Genomic DNA, 24,658 nt, shown 5'->3' with positions numbered 1-24,658 from the left:
CCGGGTTATGTAGCGTTTGGTTGATCCTCGTAAATGTGTAATGCTATCCTGAACAAGCGACGATTCACTAAACGTTTAGGCAACAATACTGTCATATGTATTACCGGAGTTGGTGGTGGAATCATAGTGGTTTGAAATGATGATGATGAACAATTAAACAATTAATCAGACACCTTCTCCTGCACTATCTGCGCTTCTTATTTAGCTTTTGCTTATTGTATATTAGTACGAAGAGCAAAGTAAAACCGCCGTCAAATTCAATGTATGTGAAAATGTACATGGCCATTAAAGTTGAATCTGATTCTGATTCAGAAATACATTTAAAATGCAGACTGTTGCAGCCTCCCGGAGTAGGAGATACCTGTCATTACGGCAGCCAAACTTGGCTATATCTATAAAAAAAACAATCCGAGATATCATAAGAAATAGCAGAAACGTAGAAATACTTAGTTTAAAAATAATAATAATAACATACATATAAAGATTTGGCGTTGACCAAATTATATCATCTTGTCTTGTCTTTGTCGTTTAATGACAAAAAATAAAATATATAAATAAACATTGTCGAGAAAGTTTAAATGGCCTTCATGTTCAACAGTGACATTAAAAATAGCTTTTCTCACTCAAAGTTGAAATTGAAATTTTAAATAAAAAAAAAATGTTGCATCTTTTTTTTTGCCCCAGTTAGGAGCTGTGTAAATACATAATTTAGCTATCTTGGAATCAACACATGAACATCAGGACTCAGTAATTTGAGTAACATATTTATTGTGAACAACATCCAGTGTGACCGAAGCCTACTCAAAATCAAGTCAGTGTTTCAAGAAATTCTCATAGATCAACTCAGACTTTACATATGACTTTATTGCTCATTTTATAAGTTTTGTGATCATTTCTTGGTCAGTTTGAGTTTAACTTTGCATATTTTCATACTGCTGTTGTCCCACATATACAGAAGCTTTCTGTTGGGATAATATGACAACATAGCCAAGATGCCATTGTGTGACCTTAAATCAAAACTTGCATCCACAGGACTCCCTTTCTTTAAATCAAAGGCATATGTAACTTTTCTGTCGTTGTCATCTGTAAAATATAGCACCCCACATACAATGAAAGCATTTCCTGCTTTAGTTGTAGGGTAGCGAGTGTTAATGACTGATTCCACAGAGAATCCGTCAGCGTTAATCTTTGCAACCATTGTATCATCATCATCTGTATCTGCTGCAAAAATAACCCACAGTCCATTTTCATCCACAGCGAACTTGAAATATGTCTTTGAGTTTCCGAAGAGATAATTCAGGTTGTGATATCTGCTGTTTGCCATAATCAGAGTGTTTGTTTCACCGGTGTTCAGGTCAAATCTGTAAAACATTACACAAGTTCAAAAAAAGTCAGTATGAGTAAATTAAGGCAGAGACCAAGGATTATAAAATTTGAATACAATCACTTACTTTATAAGTCTGTTCGATCCCGCGTTGTGAAAGTAAAATGACCGCTTATAAACAACATGACCACAGCCTTGGAAGTACCTCCTGACATCTATAATTTTGTTGCTTGCATCATGAAATGTCGAGCTGTTTCTGTGCTCCACCAAAACCCGACCTGGGGAAGAAATGTTTCAGTGTTTACTGTAAATCAACAAAAATCTCATAAATATCTTTGATGAATGATTTTCAGACTAGTGGTTACTGGAAACATAAATAAATAAATAAAACACCTGAAAAATGATCGGCCAGCCAGTATCGCCCTCCATCCAGCTGGGATGCATCGGACATCCAGGCTCCAAAAGTGCTTTGCATTTTGGTCGCTTTCTCCGGACATTTAATAGTTCTAATTTTGCAGTCTAAATAAAAGATGTGTTCAGTATTTGAGTAAGTTATTAGATAGATAGATAGATAGATAGATAGATAGATAGATAGATAGATAGATAGATACATAGATACATAGATACATAGATACATAGATACATAGATAGATAATTGGTGGGCTTTGAAAAAAATAGAGAAATCTTATAAAGTAAGATGATTGGTTGTTATTAAAGCCAAACATAGGACACAAACAGTTCCTTACCACTTTTCATGGGTGTTTTGATAATATTTTCACTGATGTTGAAGGCCTCCCTCTCCATATCTACAGAAAGTGAGGCTAAAACATGAAAGGAAAGAAATACACATAGATACTAATGGTGTTATAGTGCATCATCAAAATCAGACAAAAGACATAACCAAATATGTCAACACTAATATTTTACTTTTACATCATATTATTTGAAAAAGAGCATTTCATACATGTTAATTGAATTGGTCCCTCTGTAGCACTGTTGAACGCATCACCATTTTGGTCCGCGGAAAGTGGAGCTGTGGAATGAAAAATAACGTTATATAACGTTTTACAGTTATGGTCACTCACTTTAGTCATAATTAAAAACACCTTGTTTCTACCTGTTAACAATGTTATCAGTCGGTCTGTGACGTTTTCTCTCTCAGTATGGTTCAACATGTCATGGTCGTCGTCTAGATGAAATGATATTGACTCTAGAAAATAAAAGTATCGGGTTTAACTTGTTCTCATGCCATCAAAGTTTCTCTTTAAGTCTCTTGCTGCTTAAATTGTTTGTTTACCAGCTTTCATGTTTGTGTCTAGAAGTTTCTCAGAGTCATTGACATCTCTGCTGTTGTCAGTTGGATGAGAAGTTGATGATTCTATAGAAAGAAAAATAAGATACAACTCGAGATGGTAGAAATATTAAGTATCCATCGAAACTAATACTACATGTGTGAATCGATCAACACTGATACGGAACAATGACACAAATAGACAGTTTCTTACCACTTTGCATGGGTGCATCAATAATGACTGCACTGTTAGTGAAGTAATCACTGTTTTGGTCCACAGAGAGAGGAACTGTTGAATGAAATTCAACTTTTAATACAACATTTTAAAGTTATGGTACTCATAATTTAAAACACAGTGTTTCTACCTAATGGTGTTATTGGTCGGTCTGTAAAATTTTCTCTCTTGGTATCGTGCAACATGCCATGGTTGTCGTCTTGATGAAATAATACTGACTCTGAAAAATCAAACAAATTTTAGGGTTTAACTTTTTTTCTCATGTTGTCAAAATGTTGTATTTAAGTCTCTTGCTGCTCAAATGTTTTGTTTACCAGCCTCCATGTTTGTGTCTAGAAGTTTCTCAGAGTCAGTGACATCTCTGCTGTGGTCAGTTGGACGAGGAGTTGATGATTCTGCAGAAAGAAATTAGATTCAACGAGAAGAGATAGTACAAATATGAAATATACTTCTTTTCAAGGGAAGATTTTGAAAAAAACATTAATACTACATGTGTGAATCGATCAACACTGATAGAAACCAATGACACAAATAAACAGTTTCTTACCACTTTGTATAGGCGCATCAATAACATGTCCACTGTTATTGAAAGAATCACTGTTTTGGTCCACAGCGAGAGGAACTGTTTATCAAAATGAAACATTTAATACGACATTTTAAAGTTACGCTCACCCACTTTACTGATAATTCAAAGCACAGTGTTTCTACCTGTTAGTAACTTAATTGGTCCTTTTGTAACGTTTTCTCTCTTAGTATAGTGCAGCATGTCGTGGTGGTCGCCTTGATGAAATGATATTGACTCTAGAAAATAAAACCAAGTTCAGGGTTTTACTTTTGTTCATATGTCAAAGTTTCTCTTTCAGTCTCTTTTTGCTGAAATTGTTTGTTTACCAGCCTCCATGTTTGTGTCTAGAAGTTTCTCAGTGTCAGTGACATCTCTGCTGTGGTCAGTTGGACGAGGAGTTGCTGATTCTGCAGAAAGAAAAATGAGATTCAACTAGAGATGGTAGAAATTTTAAATGTTCTTCTTTTAAAGGGAAGATGAAAAACGTTAATACAACATGTGTGAATCGATCAACACTGATACAAAACAATGACAGAAATGGACAAATTCTTACCACTTTGCATGGGTGCATCAAAAATGTGTCTATTGTTATTGAAGGAATCACTGTTTTGGTCCACAGAGAGAGGAACTGTTTAACGGAATGAAACATTTAATATGACTTTTTAAAGTTACAGTACTCATTATTCAAAACACAGTGTTTTTACCTAATAATGTTATCGGTCGGTCTGTAACATTTTCTCTCTTGGTCTTGTTCGACGTGTCATGGTGGTCGTTGCTGTGATGAAATGACACTGACTCTGGAAAATACAAAAGTTTGGGGTTTAACTTTTTTTCTCATGTTGTAAAAGTTTGTTTTTAAGTCTCTTTTTGATCAGTTTGTTTGTTCACCAGCTTCCTTGTTTGTGTCTAGAAGTTTCTTAGAGTCAGTGACATCTGTGCTGTGGTCAGTTGGACGAGGAGTTGATGATTCTGCAGAAAGAAAAATGAGATTTAGCTAGAAGAGATATATAGTGCGAATATATAATATTATTAAAACTTTAATTCCTAATTCACAATCAGCATATCACGCATATTTTGAGTATTTTTGAACTATTTTACACTTTGGACTTTTATTCTGTTTGTGTGCAACACTGATACCAAACGTTGAGACCAACAGACAGTTTCTTACCGCGTTGTATGGGAGCATCAATAATAGTTACACTGTTATTGAAGGAATCACTGTTTTGGTCCACAGAGAAAGAAACTGTTGAATTAAATTAAACATTTATATTGATTTTAAAGTTATGGTCACTTTGTTTACTCATAATTCAAAACAGTGTTTTGTTCGTACCTGTTGATAATCGTATTGGTCCTCCTGTAACATTATCTGTGTTATTCTGGGTGTCATGGTTGTAGTTTTTATGAAATGATACTGAGTCTGGAAAAGAAAAGTTATTGCGTTTCATCGTCACAGTCACAGGGCGCAACTTCCTGCAGATACTTGATTCTTTGCATGTGTTGATGTGTGTGTGTGTGTGTGTGTGTGTGTGTGTCTGTGTGTGTGTGTGTGTGTACCTGTATATGTGTAAATATGTCTGTGTGTAGATTATGTTGCTGGTTGCTTACCAGGTTCCTTATTCGTCTCTCGGAGTTTCTCGGAGTCAGCAACGTTAAGAATATCTGAGGCTTTATGAGTTGGATGTGGTGCTGGCAACACTGTGAAGATTTATGAGTACAGTATGAAATTAAGATAAAATCTGCGCATATAAACATTTTAAGAATGATTCAGCACCTCCTACCTGTTAATATGTCAATTGATGCCTCTGTGACATTCTCCACACTGGTTTCCATCCACATGTCCTGTCTGTAGTCTGGGCCAGGTGATACTAAGAACAAACTGAATTTGGATCACCATTCATAAAAAACAATCTTCCTGACATTTAAAATGGTTGTCAACTAGATTTTAAATGTATGCTTTGTTTGAACTGAACATGTGTGCGTTGGTCAATACTGATGGCAAAACAGTTTATAAAATAGAACAGGTTTTGTTTGTTTTTTACCACTTTTCATTGGTGTTTCTTTAATGTTTCCGCTGCCATTGAAGGCGTTTCTGTTTCTGTCTGGCGTACGTGTGTCTGTGAAAGGAATGATCAACACATTGATGCCAAATATTAAGGCAAATATCCAGTATGTTGAAAAAAGCTGAAGCGTTTAACTGGATTTTACTTCGGAAACAAATTAAACACAAATGCCTCGGCTCACTGTCTTCACAAGCTGGTAGCATTATCCAAGATTCATTACAAACTGGATCTCTCCCCACCATTGTGTTTTATACTCAATTGATCTGTTTTATGTCCACTAGTATCTTTTTCATCCGCAAAGCAATTTTTGAATCAAAATCCTACCTGCTCATTTTCTCTTTAGAATCTCAGTTCAAAAGACTTTTTGTGTTTTGTTATTCTCAAAATCAGAACTGAATTGGGAAAGAAAGCTTTAGATTTTGCTTACCAGATTCCTTATCTGTCCCTGGCAGTTTCTCAGAGTCAGTAACGTTAAAAACATCTGGTGCTTTATGAGTTGGATGTTGTGTTGGTAACACTGTGGAGATTTAATACGATCAGTACCGTGTGGAGTTAAGATAGAATCTGCATGTCCAAACATTTCAAGAATAAGCTTTAGCATCTACCTGTTAACACATTAATTGAGGCCATTCTCTGCATTGGCCTGCTTTATGTACACAAGTATGTTTTTTATTGGTAAGCAGTTCTAGGACCAGCTTTAGATTTTGCTTACCAGAGTCCATACTTGTGTCGAAAGCTTTTTTAGAGGCAGTAACATTCAAAACATCTCTGCTCTCATTTACTGGATGGGGATTATAGGGAAATAAAGAAATCATTCATTTACTATTATTATTATTATTGTTAATAAGTCACAGTATATATAAATGTTGTACACTGAATGTAACGTTCCTACCATTCTTGTTCATTGTTGAGTTGTGGTTTTCTACTTTGGTCACAGAAGGAGATGAATCTAAATATGTTGAAGAAGTAGATGGTTCACCTTTTGCCAACTTTTCTAAAAAAATAATAAAGGATCAAAACATAAATAGCCAACACTTTCTGTGGATATGAAGTCCCATTCCAATGTATCAAAAACACAACCTTACTTTCAGGATATTACACTAATGAAAAAACAACTAGATTCAACTTCTGACAATAAGCCCCCTCAATCCTGCACGCTTGTTCTCACCCATCAAGATGTTGTTTTGACGAATGTGTTCTCCGGTGGTCTTGTTTCTCACTTCATTACAATACCAAGCAGGACATGGAGGACCTGGTGGACCAGGTGGACCTGCTGGACCTGGTGGACCTTTAAATATTAACACGCAGTGGTTGTATGTCAGACATATAAAACTGAATAAACAATGCTGCTGATCAATGATCGGCACTTTACACCAACAACAAAGTGTGACTGACTTTCTCTCTACTGATCACGTTATGTAAATCAGGTTAAAATATGTTCTCATCACTCACCCTCAATGATAATCTCGTTGTAGGTCCCTCCTTTCAGTCGGGGAGGTCCAGGGTCTCCTTTAGGTCCTGGTTCTCCTCTGTCACCAGGAAGTCCTATTGACCGGTATTTAGTTTTAACCAATGAGTTTGAAACAAGGAAATTAAAAACAATTTATTGTTGTTAATTGTAGGACTGACAACATGTACATGAAGTCTCAAAGTACAAAATACAACCGAGCTGATCTGAAACCAACATAATTCAGGTGTAATCATGTTGTCATGTTATGTAACGATGGCTGAACAATGGAATACTGTTTGAAACTCGTGTCTATATCTGTCTGTTGTGGTGCACACCTATGAGATCTCTCACCTCTTCTTCCCCGTCTCCCCTCTGGCCCGGCCACACCCTGAGGTCCTGATGAACCAGCTCTACCAGGAAAGCCTAACAGGCACAAGTAGCTGCAGTAACACATTCAGCTTAGTTTAGCTAACTGATGAAGTTCATTAAAATGCTTCTTTTTACCTGGTGGTCCAGCTGGGCCTGGGGAGGTGGGGGATAAATAGATATTTTACACAAATGAAAAAGATTGGAAGCACCAGCAGCAATAAAAACCACAGCCCTGGAATAGAAGTGCACCTGTTAAACAAAGTCCTCTGGAGGTATTACACAGATCCATGAAGGCTTTGACCTGAAATAAGGAAGACAGACGGTAAAGTCAGTATTGGTTGTTACAACATCTGAAGGCTTTCTCATGTGACTCATTTGCTCTCACGATTTGAGAGATTACTAAATGCATTATTCATTATTTTAATTTCTAAATAATCCCATCATTAGAGTTTAAAATATTATACGATGAATTGATTTTTGACACAATAATAGCTAACAATCAATTAATAATTTAGTACTCATTTTTGTACTCATTTTGTAAAACTAGACTGTATTTTGGTAAAATACAAGAGTAATGATAATGTCAGAAAGAAACAGTAGCGCCATCAGGAGAAATGTCATTTCCCATCGGACGTGAGTGCAGCTGAGGGAGGAGCACTCGCGCTCTAATGCTCCACAGCCTTTATCCTGGAGACACTCAGTGGAAAAACAAATCACTGCAACTGACTCTTGGATTCTTTGCATTTCACGCACATACGTATTATCCCAAAAGGGAGTTGAGAGGCAATGTTTCTGTTAAAAATAAAAGCAAAGACATGTTGATCGCGTCTCTCTTCTGTCTCTATAACATCATGAGGAATTCTCTTTTCATGTTTTTCACACAAGTAGAGTTTACAGTTTGCAATATTCACAATTTCATATGAAGAGCCCACATTAAAGCATGTCGGTGTCTTACAGGAACCATGGAGTACGTCATCAGCATCATCATATCCTTCTCGTCCTGGCTTCGTGGTGGTTCTCCCTCCTGGTTTCTCCTCCTGCGCTGGAGCTTCTTTAGGTCTCCGGCCTCTACCGGGTCCGCGGGCCGCAGGACTGCCTGCAGCCTGCAGCTCTGGGACAGCTCCTGCATCTGGGCGTCCAACCTCACCAGCTCCTCAGTCAGCTCTTTCTGTCGCACCAGCAGGAACACCAAACCTCCTGAGCTCAGGAGCAGCAACACACACATCCCCACCAGCAGCCCTTTCCACGGCAGAACAACTACTTTGCTCTCCTTCATGTTTGTGGCCTGCTCACTCTTCCTCCACTGCAGAGTAATCTGAGCTCTGACATTCACAAGCACATACAGCACATATCTGACCACTTGCCAACAGATGAGACGTCAGAGGGAAAATACGCTCGTGAAATAAACATGTCAAGATCTGTTTGTAACTATGGGGAACCACACGCTGCATTGCACAACAAGCATCTGGGAAATAGTTCAAATCTGTGGGATCACTTGATTCAGAAGCCGCTAATGGACATATTTCAAGAATGACACGCCTTCATGGTTCTCATCATTCTGATGTGCTTCCTCTCAATATTGCAACCAGTCTGTCCTTCGCAAAATGACATGGAAGTGGAATAAATAAGTGGTGAACAAGTGGAGCATTCTTTGGATGTACAAAAGAGCTTTCATGAGCTTTCAATAGAAGACTGTGAGTGTATAGATGTGTGTGTGTGTGTGTGTGTGTGTGTGTGTGTGTGTGTGTGTGTGTGTGTGTGTGTGTGTGTGTGTGTGTGTGTACAAACCGAGTGTGTTTTTCATGTATGGAATTATGCATTTACAAATATAGAATAGTTACATATTTTTAGGTGGAGAAATAACAGTAAAGTTCCTCCATTTGCAAAGTTTAGTTTAGTCTCTGCTACAATGAGGAGAGCTGGTTTTTCAGCCAACTTGAGAGAAAAGCCCCCACCCAAACCCTTAAATCTGAGGCCAACATCTTCATCAACAGAATACAGCTATTCAGGTAGTAAGCTTGATGGACAGCTCATCAGAAGCACACAACTTCTGCATGAACATTGTTTTTGATTTTGCATCCATTCCCATTTTTTAAGAAGCGGAATAGTGACACCAGTTCATGACATTTTCAAGACTTTACATTCTTAAATAATAAAGATGACATTTTCTCTTTCTGGTCTTTGCTATTGAGAACTGCTGAGTAAATCCCTTCTCCTTTTGACTCGGGTCAGTCTGACCCAGCTAATTAAGTTCTCATTGAAAAGCCTCCTCGGGGGGAAGACAGCGGGGTTTCTTAGTAAATCCATTAAAAAAAACTGTTGCAGAGTAAAAGGGATGAAAGACCTGCAGGTTTTGCATTCTTGTGAATAAATACCACTTTTTTTGTTCTTTTTGTGGTTAAGACGTGCACTGTTATCTGGCCCGTGCGCTGTTCGGCCATCTATTGGTACTTGTAACCAAAGTTTGTTTCTAAGCAACCAGTAAAATGAGGGCTTAACTGAGGATTTATAAACACTTGAATGACTGTGATTTATTTGGTAGGAGCATGTTGATCATCCTTACAACCAGTGGAGGAAGAACTGCATCACTTTAACCTGCCCTCTAACTCGTCTGCAGTCTAAAAGAACAAGCAAAGTAAGTTTCATTCTTTTATAATTTGCTGGTGAACAATTGAAAAGATGTAGAAACGTCTGAGCATAGCATGTTGAACATATATTAACTACAATTGTAAATTATAAAATGTATTTTGGAATTTAATTGAATTATGTGGATGTTGTTCTTGTAATGCCAGACTGTGTTAGCTACACTGAAGTTTAACACACATTTTAGTCATGAAATTCAGTTGAAACTAACGCTCTCATGTTTTATTAGAATGAGTTCTGTACGGAATATTTGCTCAATGTACATGTACACATAAGCAGGATGAACCAGTGATAACATTAAAATAAATGAGGGAATAACCTGTCGCCCACAAACTGACATATTAGATGTGCAGCTGTGTAACAAATAGTTCATCATAAAGCTTTGTGTGGGTGTGTTTTGGTCTTAATTTGTTCCATTGCTGTTACACGCAAAGACAAGATCATTACAAGGCACGTCACCGGATTTAGTTTTTCCCTTATTTTGTTTGAACAAATGGATGAACTTGTTTTGTCTGCTGGTTTAATAAAAGGAGAGGGAAACTTTATGAGCACCAGACAGAGGACACAGTAAGCCTGTTCATGTGTGTGTTTGTGAAGGGGATGCAGCCGCCGGAGACACTCAGCGTTGGCGCCGAGGTTGTGGACACAATGTCTGAAGTCACCACCGCTCTGCTTCTACTGCTGTTACTGCTGCTGCTCACGGCCTGGAGCCGAATAAACCGGTCACAGATACCCGGTAAGAGACCACAGCTCCTGCTCTTGGACAACATTTGCACAGATTTATCCACATGTTCAAGGGGGACTACAGGTGTGAGAGAGATAGAGAGAGAGAGAGAGAGAGAGAGAGAGAGAGAGAGAGAGAGAGAGAGAGAGAGAGAGAGAGAGAGAGAGAGAATCTGTTTTGAAGAGTTTTGTACTTTGAATAATTAAAGTGCATTTTTAATAATAGTCTACAATCAAACTTCGAGCCAAAGTAAATGTTTCTGCATTACGATTTTGATGAAATATTGATTTTCATACAGAAAGACCTGTTTTTACTTGGACATTAGCAGCCAGGTGTCTATTATATCTTCAGTCAACACCTGTTTCTTTCTGCCAGGTCCGTCCTTCTTGGCTGGACTCGGTCCCATCCTCTCCTACAGCAGGTTCATATGGACAGGGATAGGAACAGCGAGCAACTACTATAACAACAAATATGGCAGCAAGGTCCGGGTCTGGATTAATGGCGAGGAGACCCTCATTCTGAGCAGGCAAGTCTTTTGAGATTTAAAAACTCACATCTCTTTCCATGAGTCTGTAGTGAATCTGTCTACTTTTGCAGATCTTCAGCAGTGTATCATGTTCTGAGGAGTGCACACTACACGGCCAGATTCGGGAGCAAAAAAGGGCTGGAGTGCGTCGGGATGGAAGGGAGGGGTATCATCTTTAACAGCGATGTCTTGCTCTGGAGAAAAGTGAGGACCTATTTTTATAAAGGTAAGCAGCAACCTCACAGGAGAGAGTATGGAGTCAAAAGTACTGTAGTCTCTTTCTCTTTCTCTCTCTCTTTCTCACTCTCTCGCTCTCTCTCTCTTTCTCACTCTCTCTCTCCCTCTCTCCCTCTCTCTAACTGCTGCACTGTTGCATGGTTGCTTTACAGCTCTGACCGGTCCAGGCCTTCAGAGTACCGTGCAAATCTGTGTGAGCTCCACAACCAAACATCTGGACCACTTGCAGAAGATGACAGACCCCTCCAGACACGTGGATGCTCTCAATCTGCTCAGAGTCATAGTGGTGGACATCTCCAACAGGCTTTTTCTCAGGGTGCCTCTGAACGGTTAGCTGCATGGTCCTTGTTGGCATATTCTACACTCAAACTGAGTACTTTCTGCCAGAAAATACTATTTCACATTCTTGCACTGCAGCTCCTGACTCCTGTTTTTGTTGTTGTTCCTCATCACTCAGAAAAGGACTTGCTGATGAAAATCCACAACTACTTTGAGACCTGGCAAACAGTTCTGATAAAGCCTGATATATTCTTCAAGATTGGATGGCTGTACAACAAGCACAAGAGAGCAGCGTATAGATACTCACAAACAGCACAACATTTAGCTTAAGATTTCTTAACCTAATCTATGCGTTGCTTTTTCTGTCAACAGCCAGGAGCTGCAGGACGTGATGGAGAGCCTTCTTGAAATTAAAAGAAAGATTATAAATGAGTCTGAGAAGTTGGATGATGAGCTTGACTTTGCAACAGAGCTCATCTTTGCTCAGGTTTTGTCCCTTTTGATAAATATACACCGCCTGCGTCACAGAGGTACCGTTCCTGATCATCCCACTTGTTTGCCGCGTGCCTTTACTTTCTTTTTTTTACTTTCTTTTGAACAGAATGTCGGAGAGCTTTCAGCAGATAACGTCAGGCAGTGCGTGCTGGAGATGGTGATCGCAGCACCTGACACACTTTCCATCAGCCTCTTCTTCATGCTGATGCTGCTGAAACAAAACCCAGACGTAGAGCTGAGGATAGTAGAGGAGATGAACACTGTCTTGAGTGAGAGCATCTCTGCTGTATTATTCCCTGTTACACTCTGACAGCTGAAAAAAAAACTATTCTAACGATCCATAAATGCTGCATTTTCATTTCCAGGTGAAAATGATGAAAAAATTGATTATCAACGCTTAAAAGTGCTGGAGAGTTTCATCAATGAGTCTTTGAGGTTTCATCCGGTGGTGGATTTCACAATGCGAAAAGCTCTGGAAGATGACAACATCGAAGGCACTAAAATCACAAAAGGAACCAACATCATTCTCAACATCGGTCTCATGCATAAGACCGAATTCTTCCCAAAACCAAAAGAGTTCAACCTGCAGAACTTCGACAAAACCGTAAGTCAGGTGAACGTTGTGCAACATCCTGTGGCTCAAGAAACACCAAGTGCCAGCTCAGTGTTTTACCTCCTCTGCTTGCCAGGTGCCCAGTCGTTTCTTCCAGCCTTTCGGGTGTGGGCCTCGCTCCTGCGTGGGCAAACACATCGCCATGGTGATGATGAAGGTCATCCTGGTCACCCTGTTGTCTCGTTACACCGTGTGTCCTCGCCGGGGCTGCACCCTCAGTAGCATCCGGCAGACCAATAACCTGTCGCAGCAGCCGGTGGAGGACGAGCACGGCCTGTCCATGCGCTTCATCCCCCGCACGACTTCAACTCAGCACAGTCAGCAGTGAGAGACCTGCAGGGGTCGTGTTTAGGTGGAAACTACTCGGTGAAGTTAGTATGTCAGATATAGTCTCTGGCCAAGGTTGCACAAATGTGCAAAAACCCACAGACTTTGGTAATCTGGGTTTTATAGCTGCAGGAATGAGTCCAACAACCAGGAAATGGTTTCCCTGTCTCGAAGTCAACGGGTGTTTTAAATGGGTCTTTGGAGAGATGCCCGACATCTGGTCTAACACAAGAGATAACACTTAAGATATGTACAATGTTACAACATATAATACGTCAGTAAATCACTCTCTCTTGGACTTTTTTCTTTATTGAATGCATATTCTTATGTTGAGCTAACTTGATTTTGTTTAAGAGCTGGACTGAATCAAACAGCTAGTGTTTACTTCAGTTAAAATCTCATTAACGCTCACTATCTTATATTGTTTAATCTCTTTAAAAAATGTTGATAGGAGGAGAAAACATATTTTTAGGGTCTCAGTGAAAGGAAATGTGGACTGTATGACAATGGCTGCAAATGAAACGATACCATAATTATTATTTTGTATGTTTGTAGTAAGTAAACAAAACCCATTCAATACTTATTTGAAATAGTATTCTTTTTTTAATGAAGCAAATAACATCAGAAATGCTTTTCTTCACTGTAATAACGTCGCACCTTGCTTCCTGCACATCTGTGTTCATTTCATAAATAATCATTGTTGAGTCAAATTCTAGTTAGTTTGCATGTATTGGATTTATTCACAAGTTAGCAGAATGTAGTGACAGGACTTCCTCTGTACCACAGGCACAAATCAAACACGCCGCCGTGGCGCTAGAACATAAGGCGTTGGGTTAAAGTTGAGCTTCAGACACACTGCTGGCTTCATGCTGTGCGTCCAAGAAGGAGACAGGCAACAAAGACCAAACCTTTTTCCAACAAGTCCAATCTGGCAGAGCACTGTCAAACAGCACATGGGACACAATGACATTCTTTCTTTCAGAAAAATGAATATAAAATATTTTCTGTAAGAATATAAATTCAATAAATATGTTTTTAATACTGCATTGATACAAAAATAGAATAATCCAAAGACCACTAAAATCCACTTCTCACCCAAACTGACAGAAACATGAGTGCACAAAAATATCACACAGCGGGCAGCGTGTGCAAAACAGGAAAACCTGAAATGTATCACAATGACAAATGGACAATATGAATATTTTGCTTGTTTAAGACAAAACGTTCTCATCACAGATAAAAGAAATGTGTGGATGCCGTCCTCCTCGAAAAGCAATGGTTTGTTTCCAAACCAGAAATAATGAACAATTAATTTGGTAATCTTAAAACAAATCAATATTCTCTGTGCTTCTCCAAAATACATAATATCTAACATTAACCAGTCTAATGCAAGAATATGTCAGTATTTTCATTTTAGTATTGATGAACTTGAAAATAACCCAAATTACCTTTTTGTCTTTGTCTGATTAAAACACATTTTGACGTCACAGTTATGATTGTTCAAGTCTAGAAAATGTAGCGGATTAAAAAAAAAAAAAATGATGTTACAAATTAAAAAGCGGGACATGGTCTTTCTCCCTTTCTTTAGCGTGAAGACCAGGGGTGCAACAAATAACTGAAAAATAATGATTTTCACTTCATTCCAAGAATATCATACGTATTATTCATTTCACTACTAACAACGTTCGAACCCATTGGAGTTTTCAAGTGAAGCCCTGTCGTCATCATTTTAAGACATTAAAGTTATTCTGAAACGTCAAACACTCACAAGAGGTTAAAATACAATCGTTTGGCCCTGAGGTTATTCCAGCCAAGATATTTAAACAGTAGTGAGCCTGTGAATTATTCCAGCAATTTACCTGTTGAAAATAAATGATTTGAGGACAAAACACAAATTGTCGTCAATTATAGTTGTAGGGACGAAGAAATAGTCAACACTGAAATATAAAGATGTTCTGCGCTGTTGCTCTGTGTACCTTCTTCTTCAGTGGTTGAGGGTCAGGCGGTCACGTTGCTCAGTGGAGTAAGTGGCGTTGCAGTCGGAGGCTCAGTGCTCCTGTAAAGCTCTCTGACAGTGGTACATCAGGCAGTCAGGCAGGTCGGGGACCGGAGAGCGCAGCCACACGGACAGCGTTCCCGCATGCAGACGACAGTGCATCAGACACGGCTGATCTCGGACGAGGCGGCAAGCTACAATCCCTTCCATACCTGTGGGAAGAATAATAAAGGGTGATTACAAACACATACTGCATTTAACACATATTGACCTTTTGGTCAAATACTGAGTTAATGCACGTTTCACATATGTATGTCATTTCGAGATGCTCAGAAATATTGCTAAGAAAACTAACCTGACCTGGGCATTCATTTTGGATCTTTAACATCAGTTGACAAAATAAACAAGCTCTAAAAGCTCTGGAACAAGTGAGTAGGTCAACCATGATTGTTGCATATGATGCATTGCTTCTCTAGCACAGGATGGAAGTTAGCATTAATCGCCATTTCATTAACATTAATAAAGCAACAGGTAAACTTATTGTTTTTTCCTTACATCTCTTGGTTTCCATCAGCTAGTTTAAAAGCTCTGGAAAATACAAGTACCGTAAGTGGTCTTTGCGTTTAGACAATTTAGTGAAAACACATTTTTCAAGGTTAAGAATGAATATATATATATATATATATATATATATATATATATATATATATATATATATATATATATATATATATATATATATGTATATATATATATATATATATGTATATGTATATGTATATGTATATATCATAATATATAAACTTATGAAGGTGGATACATGAATAATTAGCGGTATATATGGCCATACACACTTCTGTATGTACCTTCTGGGACGTGTTACGACAATAAATAACTGTCTAAAAGCTCAGCTTTTACATTTCAAATAAAGTCTGTTCACCAATGATTTCCACGACATGAAGCTGAAGTTTCTTCTTCAGGACATTCAGCGAGTCCGTGAGAGGTTCTTGGCCGTCACTTATCAGGGTCAGTTTCTGCTTTGTATCGTGTGAGAAGTCCAGCCACATTGCCCCGTACTCCTCGGTGGACACGGTCAAAGGTCTGAAGGAAACATGGGAAATTACAGTAAGCAACTAATCTTCTCTGCAAGATCACACATGTGAAAAAGAAGGACATATTTCACCTGATGAAGCTGGTTAGAGGAAGTTTGTATGAGAACTGCGCCGACTGAGGCGTCCCAGCAGGAAACTGGTAAGACACCACCCCCACCACTTCAACATGGACTGAAGGCCTCTTTACAGTCAGGGAATACCAACACACTGCTACGCTGTCGCTTTTTACCTCCTGCACTGGACTGTCACACACACAGGCTACCTGAAACAAGCATAACAACAAAATGCCATTATGTATGAAAGCCTAACCAGAGTAAAAGCCTTACACTAATAATTCTGAATAGTTACTTTACCTCAAGTTCAATTGAGTTAAGTTCTAGTAGTATCTGCTGAATGTCAGAGTCAGAGGAGTTGTACATGAAAACAACCAGCGCTAAAGAATCCTCTTTCTGCAAATGACAGGCTGAGATATCCAGGGATTGGTTTGTGCACAGAGGAGTGATTTCTGAGTGGCTGAGTCCAGAGAACTCGGCAGGAAGATGAGAACTGAGGCACAAGTCTTTAAGCTTGTCTGGGTCTTCATGTAGAGCCGGATCAGCAGCTACAACAGCGTTATCCCTAATAAGAGAGGGGCTACTTTCCTTCATGTCACTGTCTGGTAACTCTACATCACAGGTGCCGTTTGCAGCAGCCGGGACCTGAGAGGGTTCAGATGTCTGTTCGAGTGAAGAAGCAGCCAGGTCGGAGGTGATGGTGGCGTCCAGGAGGTTGTTACACAGCAAATTATTTGCTGTGCTCGGAGTAGAGACGAGGGAGTTGGATATTTGCTCGCTGGCACCCGAGGACGAGACCGGGCCTTTTGCTTTTCTTCTGAATCGCTGGGTTGTCGACTCAGATTTTCCCATCTGTCAAAAGGAAAAGTTTTAGTTGTAACATATGCATGCACAGCGTTATTCTGCGCCTCCAGTCAGTTTTCAAATCCCTAAAGTGAGCATTAAGATCACCAGACTCATATCTATCAAATGTGAGTGGATGACTTCCAGCTGCTAGAAGAAGGCGTTTAAGTATTCATTAAATCTCATATTGGAATTTAAATATCAAACACATTTATCGGACTTAGCATCTTTACTTCAGACTGGTCATTCCCGCCTCAAACTAAAAAAGAAGAATTAAAAAGCTCACCAGACACACAGAGCTTTGGGAGCCCAGGCCGACAAACAGCGAAGAGGCCAGCTGCTGTTTCTCTTGTTCGGGCTGAGGGGACGATACTGGAGTGGGAGTCTGGCTGTGTAAGCCGTCAGCCTCTCCCTGCTGGCTTGGTGACCGCAGGGGACTAGGAACCTCAACATGGACAGACTCCTCCACAAGTTCCTTCTGCGCCAGGTAGCCCTCCCTCCCCCAAACCCTCTTCACACCGTCCAGCTTCAGAGTTGTCGAGCTGAAACAGAAAACAAAGTTCGAAGCCGACCGTGCATTTGTGAGTAACCTATTTTAAAATCGGACAGCGTAAGTGTGTGTGTGTGTGTGTGTCCACGTACCTTCCTTTGTGAGAGAGGTCGGGGCTATCGCCTGACAAACCAGAGCTCACAGACAACAGAGTAGGAGACTGTCTGTCTGCGATGCTGCAGGAGGACATGCTGATGGGCAGGGACAGGCCGTACGGCTGCAGGCTCAACGCTGAGGCAAGAAACACAGTCGGAACAAATCAAAACCAGGCAGTTCGTGCGCATGTCCAGACAAATCTACCAAAATTTAAACCTCCATCTTTTACCTTTTTCCTGAGCTAGCTCCTCCTGCCGTTGATGGGGAGGCTTGTATGGAGCAGCGCCAGCAGCCAACGCCTCCGACACAAACCCATCCAGAAACGACAGAGAGGAATCCACCTAGAAACCAACATCAATAACAACAACGTTTAAACTTGCCCTTTAGTGGAAATGGGAAGTTCATTTGGAAAAGTTCTGCAGGACTAAACATGTTATGTCGTTCTAGATTTGTTGCAAACTTTTCGTTGTACATTCTCATGTTTAATCCATCGCCAGCCATCTATTCAATCCCTTTTATTGAGGAATTATACAAATATGACTCATTTGTATAATCTTGACCCTTTTTTTGTCACAAAAGATATTTTAAACCAACAAAGAAAGCATTCATATATTAAGAATATAATTATTCCATCCGATACGGAGTTCTGTGGGAAACCGGACCCATCAGACAACTCTAGACATGCTTTAACAGCTGCTTCAAATAGGGCTGAAATGATTATCTCCATTATCTTGATGAATAGAGTAATGAATAAAATATACTGTGTGTCATGGAGCAGCAAGCGTAGGCAGGTTTTGTTTTCCAACCATCAGATAAAAAGTACTTCTTCTGCCAGAAAGGAGGAACTACAAAGAACATCTGCTGAGGTTACATTACATAACATTTCATTCAGCTGACGCTTTTATCCAAAGCGACTTACATTTTGGCTCTATACACCGTGGACACAGCAACTGGGAACAATTAGGGGTTAAGTGTCTTGCTCAAGGGCACAACGACATGGACTAGCGAACCAACGATCCTCTGATTGAAAGACGGGCACGCTAACCACTGAGCCACAGTCGCCCCTCAAGCTAAATCAAGTTTCAACAGCAGCAGGCTTTCAAGGTCAAATTAAATGTCTCCAATACACCAAGTCCATGAATATTGACTGAAATCAACATTACATTGACAATACACCGCACACTTAAACATCATTATTGTGATTCTGCAGCGTGCGTATGTTACCTCCAGGGGCTCCAGGCTGGCGTCTCGGGGTAGCACCCTGGCTCGTAGTTCACAGTCTTGGCTGAGGTGCTGCAGCTCCTGAGCCCTCTGTCTCAGTACAGTGTCCAGGGAGCTGCCGTATGTTTCACAAACCTCCCGGGCCACAGAAACACCTGCGCCGCCATCACAGAGCTTGGTCATTGCCATGAGGACCCAGCTCTTGGTTTCACTGCTGGTGCTTTTCATGTCCAAAAGTTTGGCCAGCAGCCTGAGGACTGTGGCCGCTTCAAGTTCCTCCCTCAGATTGGAGTATTCACCGAGGACCTGCGTAAGGCAGAGGGGCACATCGAGTGTCCCGCACAGTTTCCATAGACAGAGTGTTGCGAGTTACATTGTGAAGCACGAGTAAAGAAGAGTAGTGTCATTGAATGTCTTCAATCTGTAAAAGTTTTTCTGAAGAATTTATTTTGTGTCATTACTGTAAAAAATAATTCACAGGTGTTTTTCGGCCACCATGGTACCAGATACTATACTGTATATTTATATACATCGATATCTATATATATAAAATCAACATTGGGATCTTACTGGCCAGTTTTAAATTCCGCAAGACCCGGCTGTGATCGGTGGCCCTGCACCTGCACATCCCTGTGAGCTGCTTGAGATCTTCTCACTTCTGATCATCCATCAGGGGACACAGCAGCATCACTGTACTTTTAACATCGGAATTCAAAACTACGATTTGAATGACTGACCTGAGGAATTCAGGGCAACTAAAAACACTTTTCAACGGTTATTGTTTCTTTTTGTAGTTTTGTTTTTCCTGTAGTGATTCCTCCCAATTTTCACTGAAATGCATTCTATATTTCATGTGTCCATTCTTTTTTATGCCTTGAAACTGTAAAGTACTAAGTAAAGTGTGCTTTATACCCAAACATTATTTAAATTCCCTCCTTCTTCATCTTGTTCTCATTAATATTACATAAGAATGACAGCTTCATGTGCATACAGCACTCACCCAGCTGATGACTTGGAGGAAGCGCTGTGGCAGTTTGCCAGGCTCTCCTTGCAGCAGAGAAACATATGAATCCACAGCAAACAGCCTCAACTTCCTGTCTTCCTCCACGCTGTCAAATCCTAAACCATTAAAGATTAAAGAAACATTAGCTTTACAAGATTAAGAATTAGCATCAGTAGCAAATAAGTGAACTGAAATATTACAACACAGCAGGACGACTGCAGTATAAGTCGACGACAGTATAAGAATGTGTGTGTGTGTGTGTGTGTGTGTGTGTGTGTGTGTGTGTCTCACCCTCAGAGAGAAGTTTAAGGAAACTGTTTGGGATGTCAGGCTGCATCACATCTCCACCCACTGAAAACACTGTGCTCATGGTCTCAATGAACCATTCATTGTCTGGAGCATATGTACAATAGTGTATAGGAAAACACAAGCAACACAATAAAAAAGGTATAAATAATACAACAGCGTGATTTTTAAAAGACTGGATTTCAGTTGTTCAAGTCATTGTATTTAAATTTAAACACCAACAGTAGTTCTAGTATTGAGAGACTGAATACTGTTACACTGTTATGGTGTTGAACAAAATGTGTTGCTAAACATGCTTTCTAACAGGATTACTGACGTTGTCTTAACTAAATATCTGAAGGAAGCAGAAAGTTGTGTCAATTAAATCTCATTCAACTTTACAGGAAGTACAGTTTGTGACCCTTTTAATTGTCAGGACCAATAGACTTGCTATTTAGGATTGTGAGCATCCAGTTTTATAAAACACAATATATCTTGCTTATTGGAGGCCTGAACAATTGTATTTTTGTGTTCAACTTCAGGGAAAAGCTGCCACAAAGAGGTACCGTATACATCAAGAAAGGTACTGCTTCACCACCATGATAAACCTATTTTACCGAATCCACATTTAGCTTTTTGGATCAGAGATGCAACCGCAGTGGGCATTACAGGCTCTTATTTCAGTATTTATAGCAGCATATTTACATAACTCTGACACATTTTTGTATGTGTTTTCTACTTTCCCCGTTGCAGTGGGCCACAGACGTAAATAAATATTTTTATGTATATATTTAAGGATATTTTTCTGCCAACTCTGCCACCTTCCCCACCAGGTTAATTGTAGTGTAGTCATCTTTATTGACGTGCAGGAAGTCCAGCATCTTCTCGACGATGACTGTGACATTCTGGGCGTTAGTGATCCGAAAGAGCAACTCCAGTGTCTACGAGACAACAGAACAAGTCACATGATGCTGCAAACCTTCAATTCTATGACATCAAAATCCAAAGTGCATCAGTATCTGCCTGACCTCACGCTTGATGATGAGGTCGGGGTGATCGAGACACTCGATGATGGTCATCTGATGCTGCAGAGCCAGTTTAGGATCTTGCTGGACCACATAGGTGAGGGCCTTCAAGCCTACAGTGACACCAAATGAAAACATGTACTACAGTCAATATCTGAAGTCTGGATTGTCAATGCAAAAAAATTTAATCAAAATTTGAACTTCAATAAGATGTTTTATTTGAATCTTACCGAGATATTTGAGATTAATCTTTGATGACAGAACAAAGTTGCCAATGCATTTTGCAGCTTTTTCCAAAAGTTCCGATTTGGGATGAATTGTGTAAATGCATTTTACACACTCGTATAATATTGCTGGAAATGAAGACAGCATTTAAATACATTACTGAAATGATTTTAGACAACTAAATTTGCAAAAAAATACACTTTAAATTGGACATACCGTAGGTGATGTTATGATTTATCTCTGCTCTTCGTAAAGATTCATCGAGGACTTCATACATGATCTCACTTGTACTGTTACACAAAGAACAGACGCACAAAATGTACACCCAAGGATTCGATCCTACATCATTGCATAAACCACCAGATTGATTGTTGAACAAAATAATCACCTCTGATCATTTTTCCCAAGAAAAGCCAGTATTCTGAGAAGCTGAATTTGCAGCCATGGAGCAGGAACACTGTGATAGTTAAAATCCATGGGCAGTTTCCCTCCCACCACTTGCTTCAGTATGGTGACAAAACTTGCTGTCAGGTCTTTATAACCTTCTGGATTCTCCTGTAACAAAACAAACAATATGTAATAAGACTGGATTAGTCACAACAGAAAGTCCAGAGTCCAGAAAAACTAATCACCTGGATCATCTGTAGGTAGATGTGCAGAGACGCCGTCATGACGCCAGGGTCCTTGTCACACAGAGCTTTACGAAACTTGTTGTGGATGTGTTGAACTTGATTTGGTGCTATTAGGTAGAACTTATACAGTGCCAGGACTGCTTTCCTTCGAATGATTTCTCTGCAAATATGTTCAGGGAAACGCATATGATCCATAATATTCAGGCTGATTTGTCATGCTCCAGTTTACCATAAAATGAATAAACCTGAATGCACATTGGTAACAATTTTGACTTTAAAGAGCATTTCTTACTTTGGATGATTAAGTTTCTCCTCAACCAGAGGAAGGATTGCAGGAATCATATCTTTGGGGAACATTTGGCTGACAACAGTCAGAGCCATGCACACTTCAATGAGATTTGTGCTCTGAAGATCCTGAAAACACAAAATACATCAAAATCCCTTCTGCCAATATAAGGAGCCAAATGACACATTCAGTAAAAACACCCACCTTTAATACAGTGTTCACAAGGAGGAGAAGCAGCTCGTGGCTTTCGTTCAGAAACAAAGACACAGCGAGATAACCTGCAATTCAGAAACACAAACGTACCTTTTGCTCAAAGATGTTGAGGAAAATGCAGCGAGTTAAAGCTGTGATCTACTAACCATGCCTTTATGTTGATAATGAGACAAAGTGAGCATTAAAGAGTTATTGAGTAAGGACCCTGAAGAAGGAAGAAGCTTCACAGCTCATCACAAACAAACATACCGACTCTTTTCTCCAGTGCAGTGCCTTGTTGAGCCAGTTTGATGGCGTGGATATAGCTGAACGAAGCCTCGTAACCGAGCATTTCACAGTAGATCGCTCTCACCATGAGCTCCTTCATCTGCCTCTGGATGAGATTATGACAAGAGGAAAAGTAACGGTATCAATAACTGAAGCCATCACTTCATCTACCCTTAAACAAAATCGGAAAATCAGGAGAATCGTACCATGGAGGTGTTCGGGGAGGACACCTGCTCTTTGATGGATACTAGTTCACGTTGAATAAGTTTTTCCTCTTCCTGAAAAAAGGGGAAACACATTTCAGGAAGTGAAGATCAAAGAGAGACAACATGCCTGCTAACATAAGACACTACCATGTTCAATAATACGTGAGGATTCTTCTCTATACAATGTTCTGACACTTTTGAAGCTGCCTCTTTGAATTAAAGAGGTTTCAGACCCTCCTAACTTTAAGGGAAATGTTAAAAAGTGGTGAATACATAGCAAACCTAAGAAGAGAGTGGATATATTAATGTATTGCTTTATGATTATCAATCTATTCATATTTATGCCTTGAAATAATGTGTTACAACTATTTCATTGTGATTGTATTAGTTTATTATACAAATTATGATGTGCTTTTTGTATTACTTGAATACTTCTTAAAAATACATTGACGACTTGATGTGTTTTAACTTTCTTGTGTTCAGTTCCTGTTTTCTCACATGTCTTAGGTAAGACGCAAACTGATATCTTTTTGATCTTGACAAAGGCTGGTGAACTGTGAATACATATTTTTGACAATAAACCAAACAATAAAATACACTTGTATCTATTGCCTAAAGTATACCACCTGAAAATCAAGTTGTACAGACTTTATGGAAAGACAACATCACAGTGAACATCAGTCATATCAACTCTTTCTCAATGGTGCATTCATGTGTTTACGGGATATTACAACACTTGGGCATCGGGACTTAATAACTAGCTGAAGGACAGCAGCAATATTTGTGAAAACGTCCATATTTGCCTTTCAAGTTTTATTTGTCTGCAACACAGTTAGTGAATGCAAAGCATATTGGCAGCTGACTCTTTGACACTGCGAATAACGGAGTTTATTATAAACACTTAAACGCACCAACGAGGACACGGTTTTAAAACAGTCCCAGCTTTGTTTTCGCCAATATTATCACGTGATAATAACATAGCAGGGTCAATAAGGCACCTGTAAAGCAGTCTACAACATAGTCTGTAATGCAGGGAGCACACGGCCCATGTAAGTATGGTTAAAACACGTAAACACACCTTTTTTCTTTAGGTTAGCAACGACAGTTTAGCAAGCTAACGTTAGGGCACATCATCAAAGATGACTCGTGTTATTTCACCTGAGCTCCATTTTTAAGGACGGACTCACATGTTTGGATGTTAGCTCGGTGATCCCTCTAATGAGGTTTCCTAGTTTCGAGGTTGAGGACAGTTTTGTAGATCCAGACTGAGAGTCTAAAGACAGCAAGCTCGGCAGAGCTGTCAGGGTCTTCTCCACAACGTCGCTCATTTTGGTTTGCCAGATGTTTTTTTTCCTCTTAAAAAATACTCTTATTATATCTTCTATCCATCCTAGTAACAGCTTCTTAAACGGAGTAAGTTAAACGTATTTGTTCAACGTTGAGAGGATCATAAGAGGTAACGTGCTAGCTTGACAGTCAGCCATTGTTTTGATTCAGCAGACTGACC

General features: G+C 39.6%; 3 protein-coding genes across 8 annotated transcripts; 1 reads left to right on the top strand and 2 right to left on the bottom strand.

Moving 5' to 3' along the window:
- Nucleotides 1-777: 777 nt before the first annotated feature.
- LOC137804469 (uncharacterized) lies at nt 778-7,598 on the bottom strand. 4 transcript variants are annotated; one of them, XM_068603726.1, is made up of 28 exons: nt 7,544-7,598; nt 7,430-7,447; nt 7,277-7,348; nt 6,928-7,020; nt 6,644-6,763; nt 6,368-6,469; nt 5,903-6,256; nt 5,455-5,529; nt 5,194-5,280; nt 5,021-5,110; nt 4,746-4,832; nt 4,584-4,658; nt 4,304-4,384; nt 4,120-4,212; nt 3,969-4,043; nt 3,742-3,822; nt 3,559-3,651; nt 3,398-3,472; nt 3,165-3,245; nt 2,981-3,070; nt 2,830-2,904; nt 2,622-2,702; nt 2,442-2,534; nt 2,289-2,357; nt 2,071-2,145; nt 1,718-1,843; nt 1,452-1,602; nt 778-1,361 (listed from the first exon to the last, which is right to left on the bottom strand). In XM_068603726.1, the coding sequence occupies exons 8-28, from the start codon at nt 5,462-5,464 to the stop codon at nt 890-892; spliced, it is 2,160 nt and encodes a 719-aa protein (XP_068459827.1). In that variant the 5' UTR covers nt 5,465-5,529; nt 5,903-6,256; nt 6,368-6,469; nt 6,644-6,763; nt 6,928-7,020; nt 7,277-7,348; nt 7,430-7,447; nt 7,544-7,598; the 3' UTR covers nt 778-889. The 4 variants fall into 4 exon arrangements, with proteins under 4 accessions (XP_068459827.1, XP_068459828.1, XP_068459829.1 ...); XM_068603727.1 differs by having other exon boundaries at nt 6,368-6,424; XM_068603728.1 differs by lacking the exons at nt 6,644-6,763; nt 6,928-7,020; nt 7,277-7,348; nt 7,430-7,447; nt 7,544-7,598 and having other exon boundaries at nt 6,368-6,633.
- Nucleotides 7,599-10,516: 2,918 nt separating this feature from the next.
- On the top strand, nt 10,517-15,087 carry cyp19a1b (cytochrome P450, family 19, subfamily A, polypeptide 1b). Its single transcript, XM_068603743.1, is given in 9 exon segments — nt 10,517-10,673; nt 11,037-11,192; nt 11,195-11,413; nt 11,577-11,753; nt 11,882-11,996; nt 12,076-12,190; nt 12,305-12,467; nt 12,564-12,802; nt 12,888-15,087. Coding segments are annotated over 9 exon segments (1,593 nt in total). The 3' UTR covers nt 13,140-15,087.
- ap4e1 (adaptor related protein complex 4 subunit epsilon 1) lies at nt 13,775-24,629 on the bottom strand. 3 transcript variants are annotated; one of them, XR_011080133.1, is made up of 22 exons: nt 24,339-24,629; nt 23,152-23,223; nt 22,928-23,051; nt 22,670-22,743; nt 22,472-22,593; nt 22,180-22,339; nt 21,936-22,102; nt 21,764-21,837; nt 21,553-21,675; nt 21,326-21,435; nt 21,099-21,238; nt 20,304-20,416; nt 20,010-20,128; nt 19,013-19,315; nt 18,018-18,129; nt 17,785-17,923; nt 17,429-17,684; nt 16,600-17,151; nt 16,318-16,508; nt 16,075-16,235; nt 15,115-15,346; nt 13,775-14,077 (listed from the first exon to the last, which is right to left on the bottom strand). XR_011080133.1 is itself a non-coding variant. In XM_068603712.1 (21 exons), the coding sequence occupies exons 1-21, from the start codon at nt 24,477-24,479 to the stop codon at nt 15,186-15,188; spliced, it is 3,414 nt and encodes a 1,137-aa protein (XP_068459813.1). In that variant the 5' UTR covers nt 24,480-24,629; the 3' UTR covers nt 13,775-15,185. The 3 variants fall into 3 exon arrangements, 1 of the variants encoding a protein (XP_068459813.1); XR_011080134.1 differs by lacking the exon at nt 13,775-14,077 and adding an exon at nt 14,974-14,997; XM_068603712.1 differs by having other exon boundaries at nt 13,775-15,346.
- Between the last annotated feature and the right edge of the window lie 29 nt (nt 24,630-24,658).

This window comes from Clinocottus analis, unplaced genomic scaffold (genome assembly GCF_023055335.1).
Source record: "Clinocottus analis isolate CAN_PGR_092001 unplaced genomic scaffold, fCliAna1.0.p SCAF_6, whole genome shotgun sequence".
Taxonomy (NCBI): domain Eukaryota; kingdom Metazoa; phylum Chordata; class Actinopteri; order Perciformes; family Cottidae; genus Clinocottus; species Clinocottus analis.
Note: the sequence above shows the minus strand (reverse complement) of the source record. Positions and strands in the feature narration are given on the sequence as shown.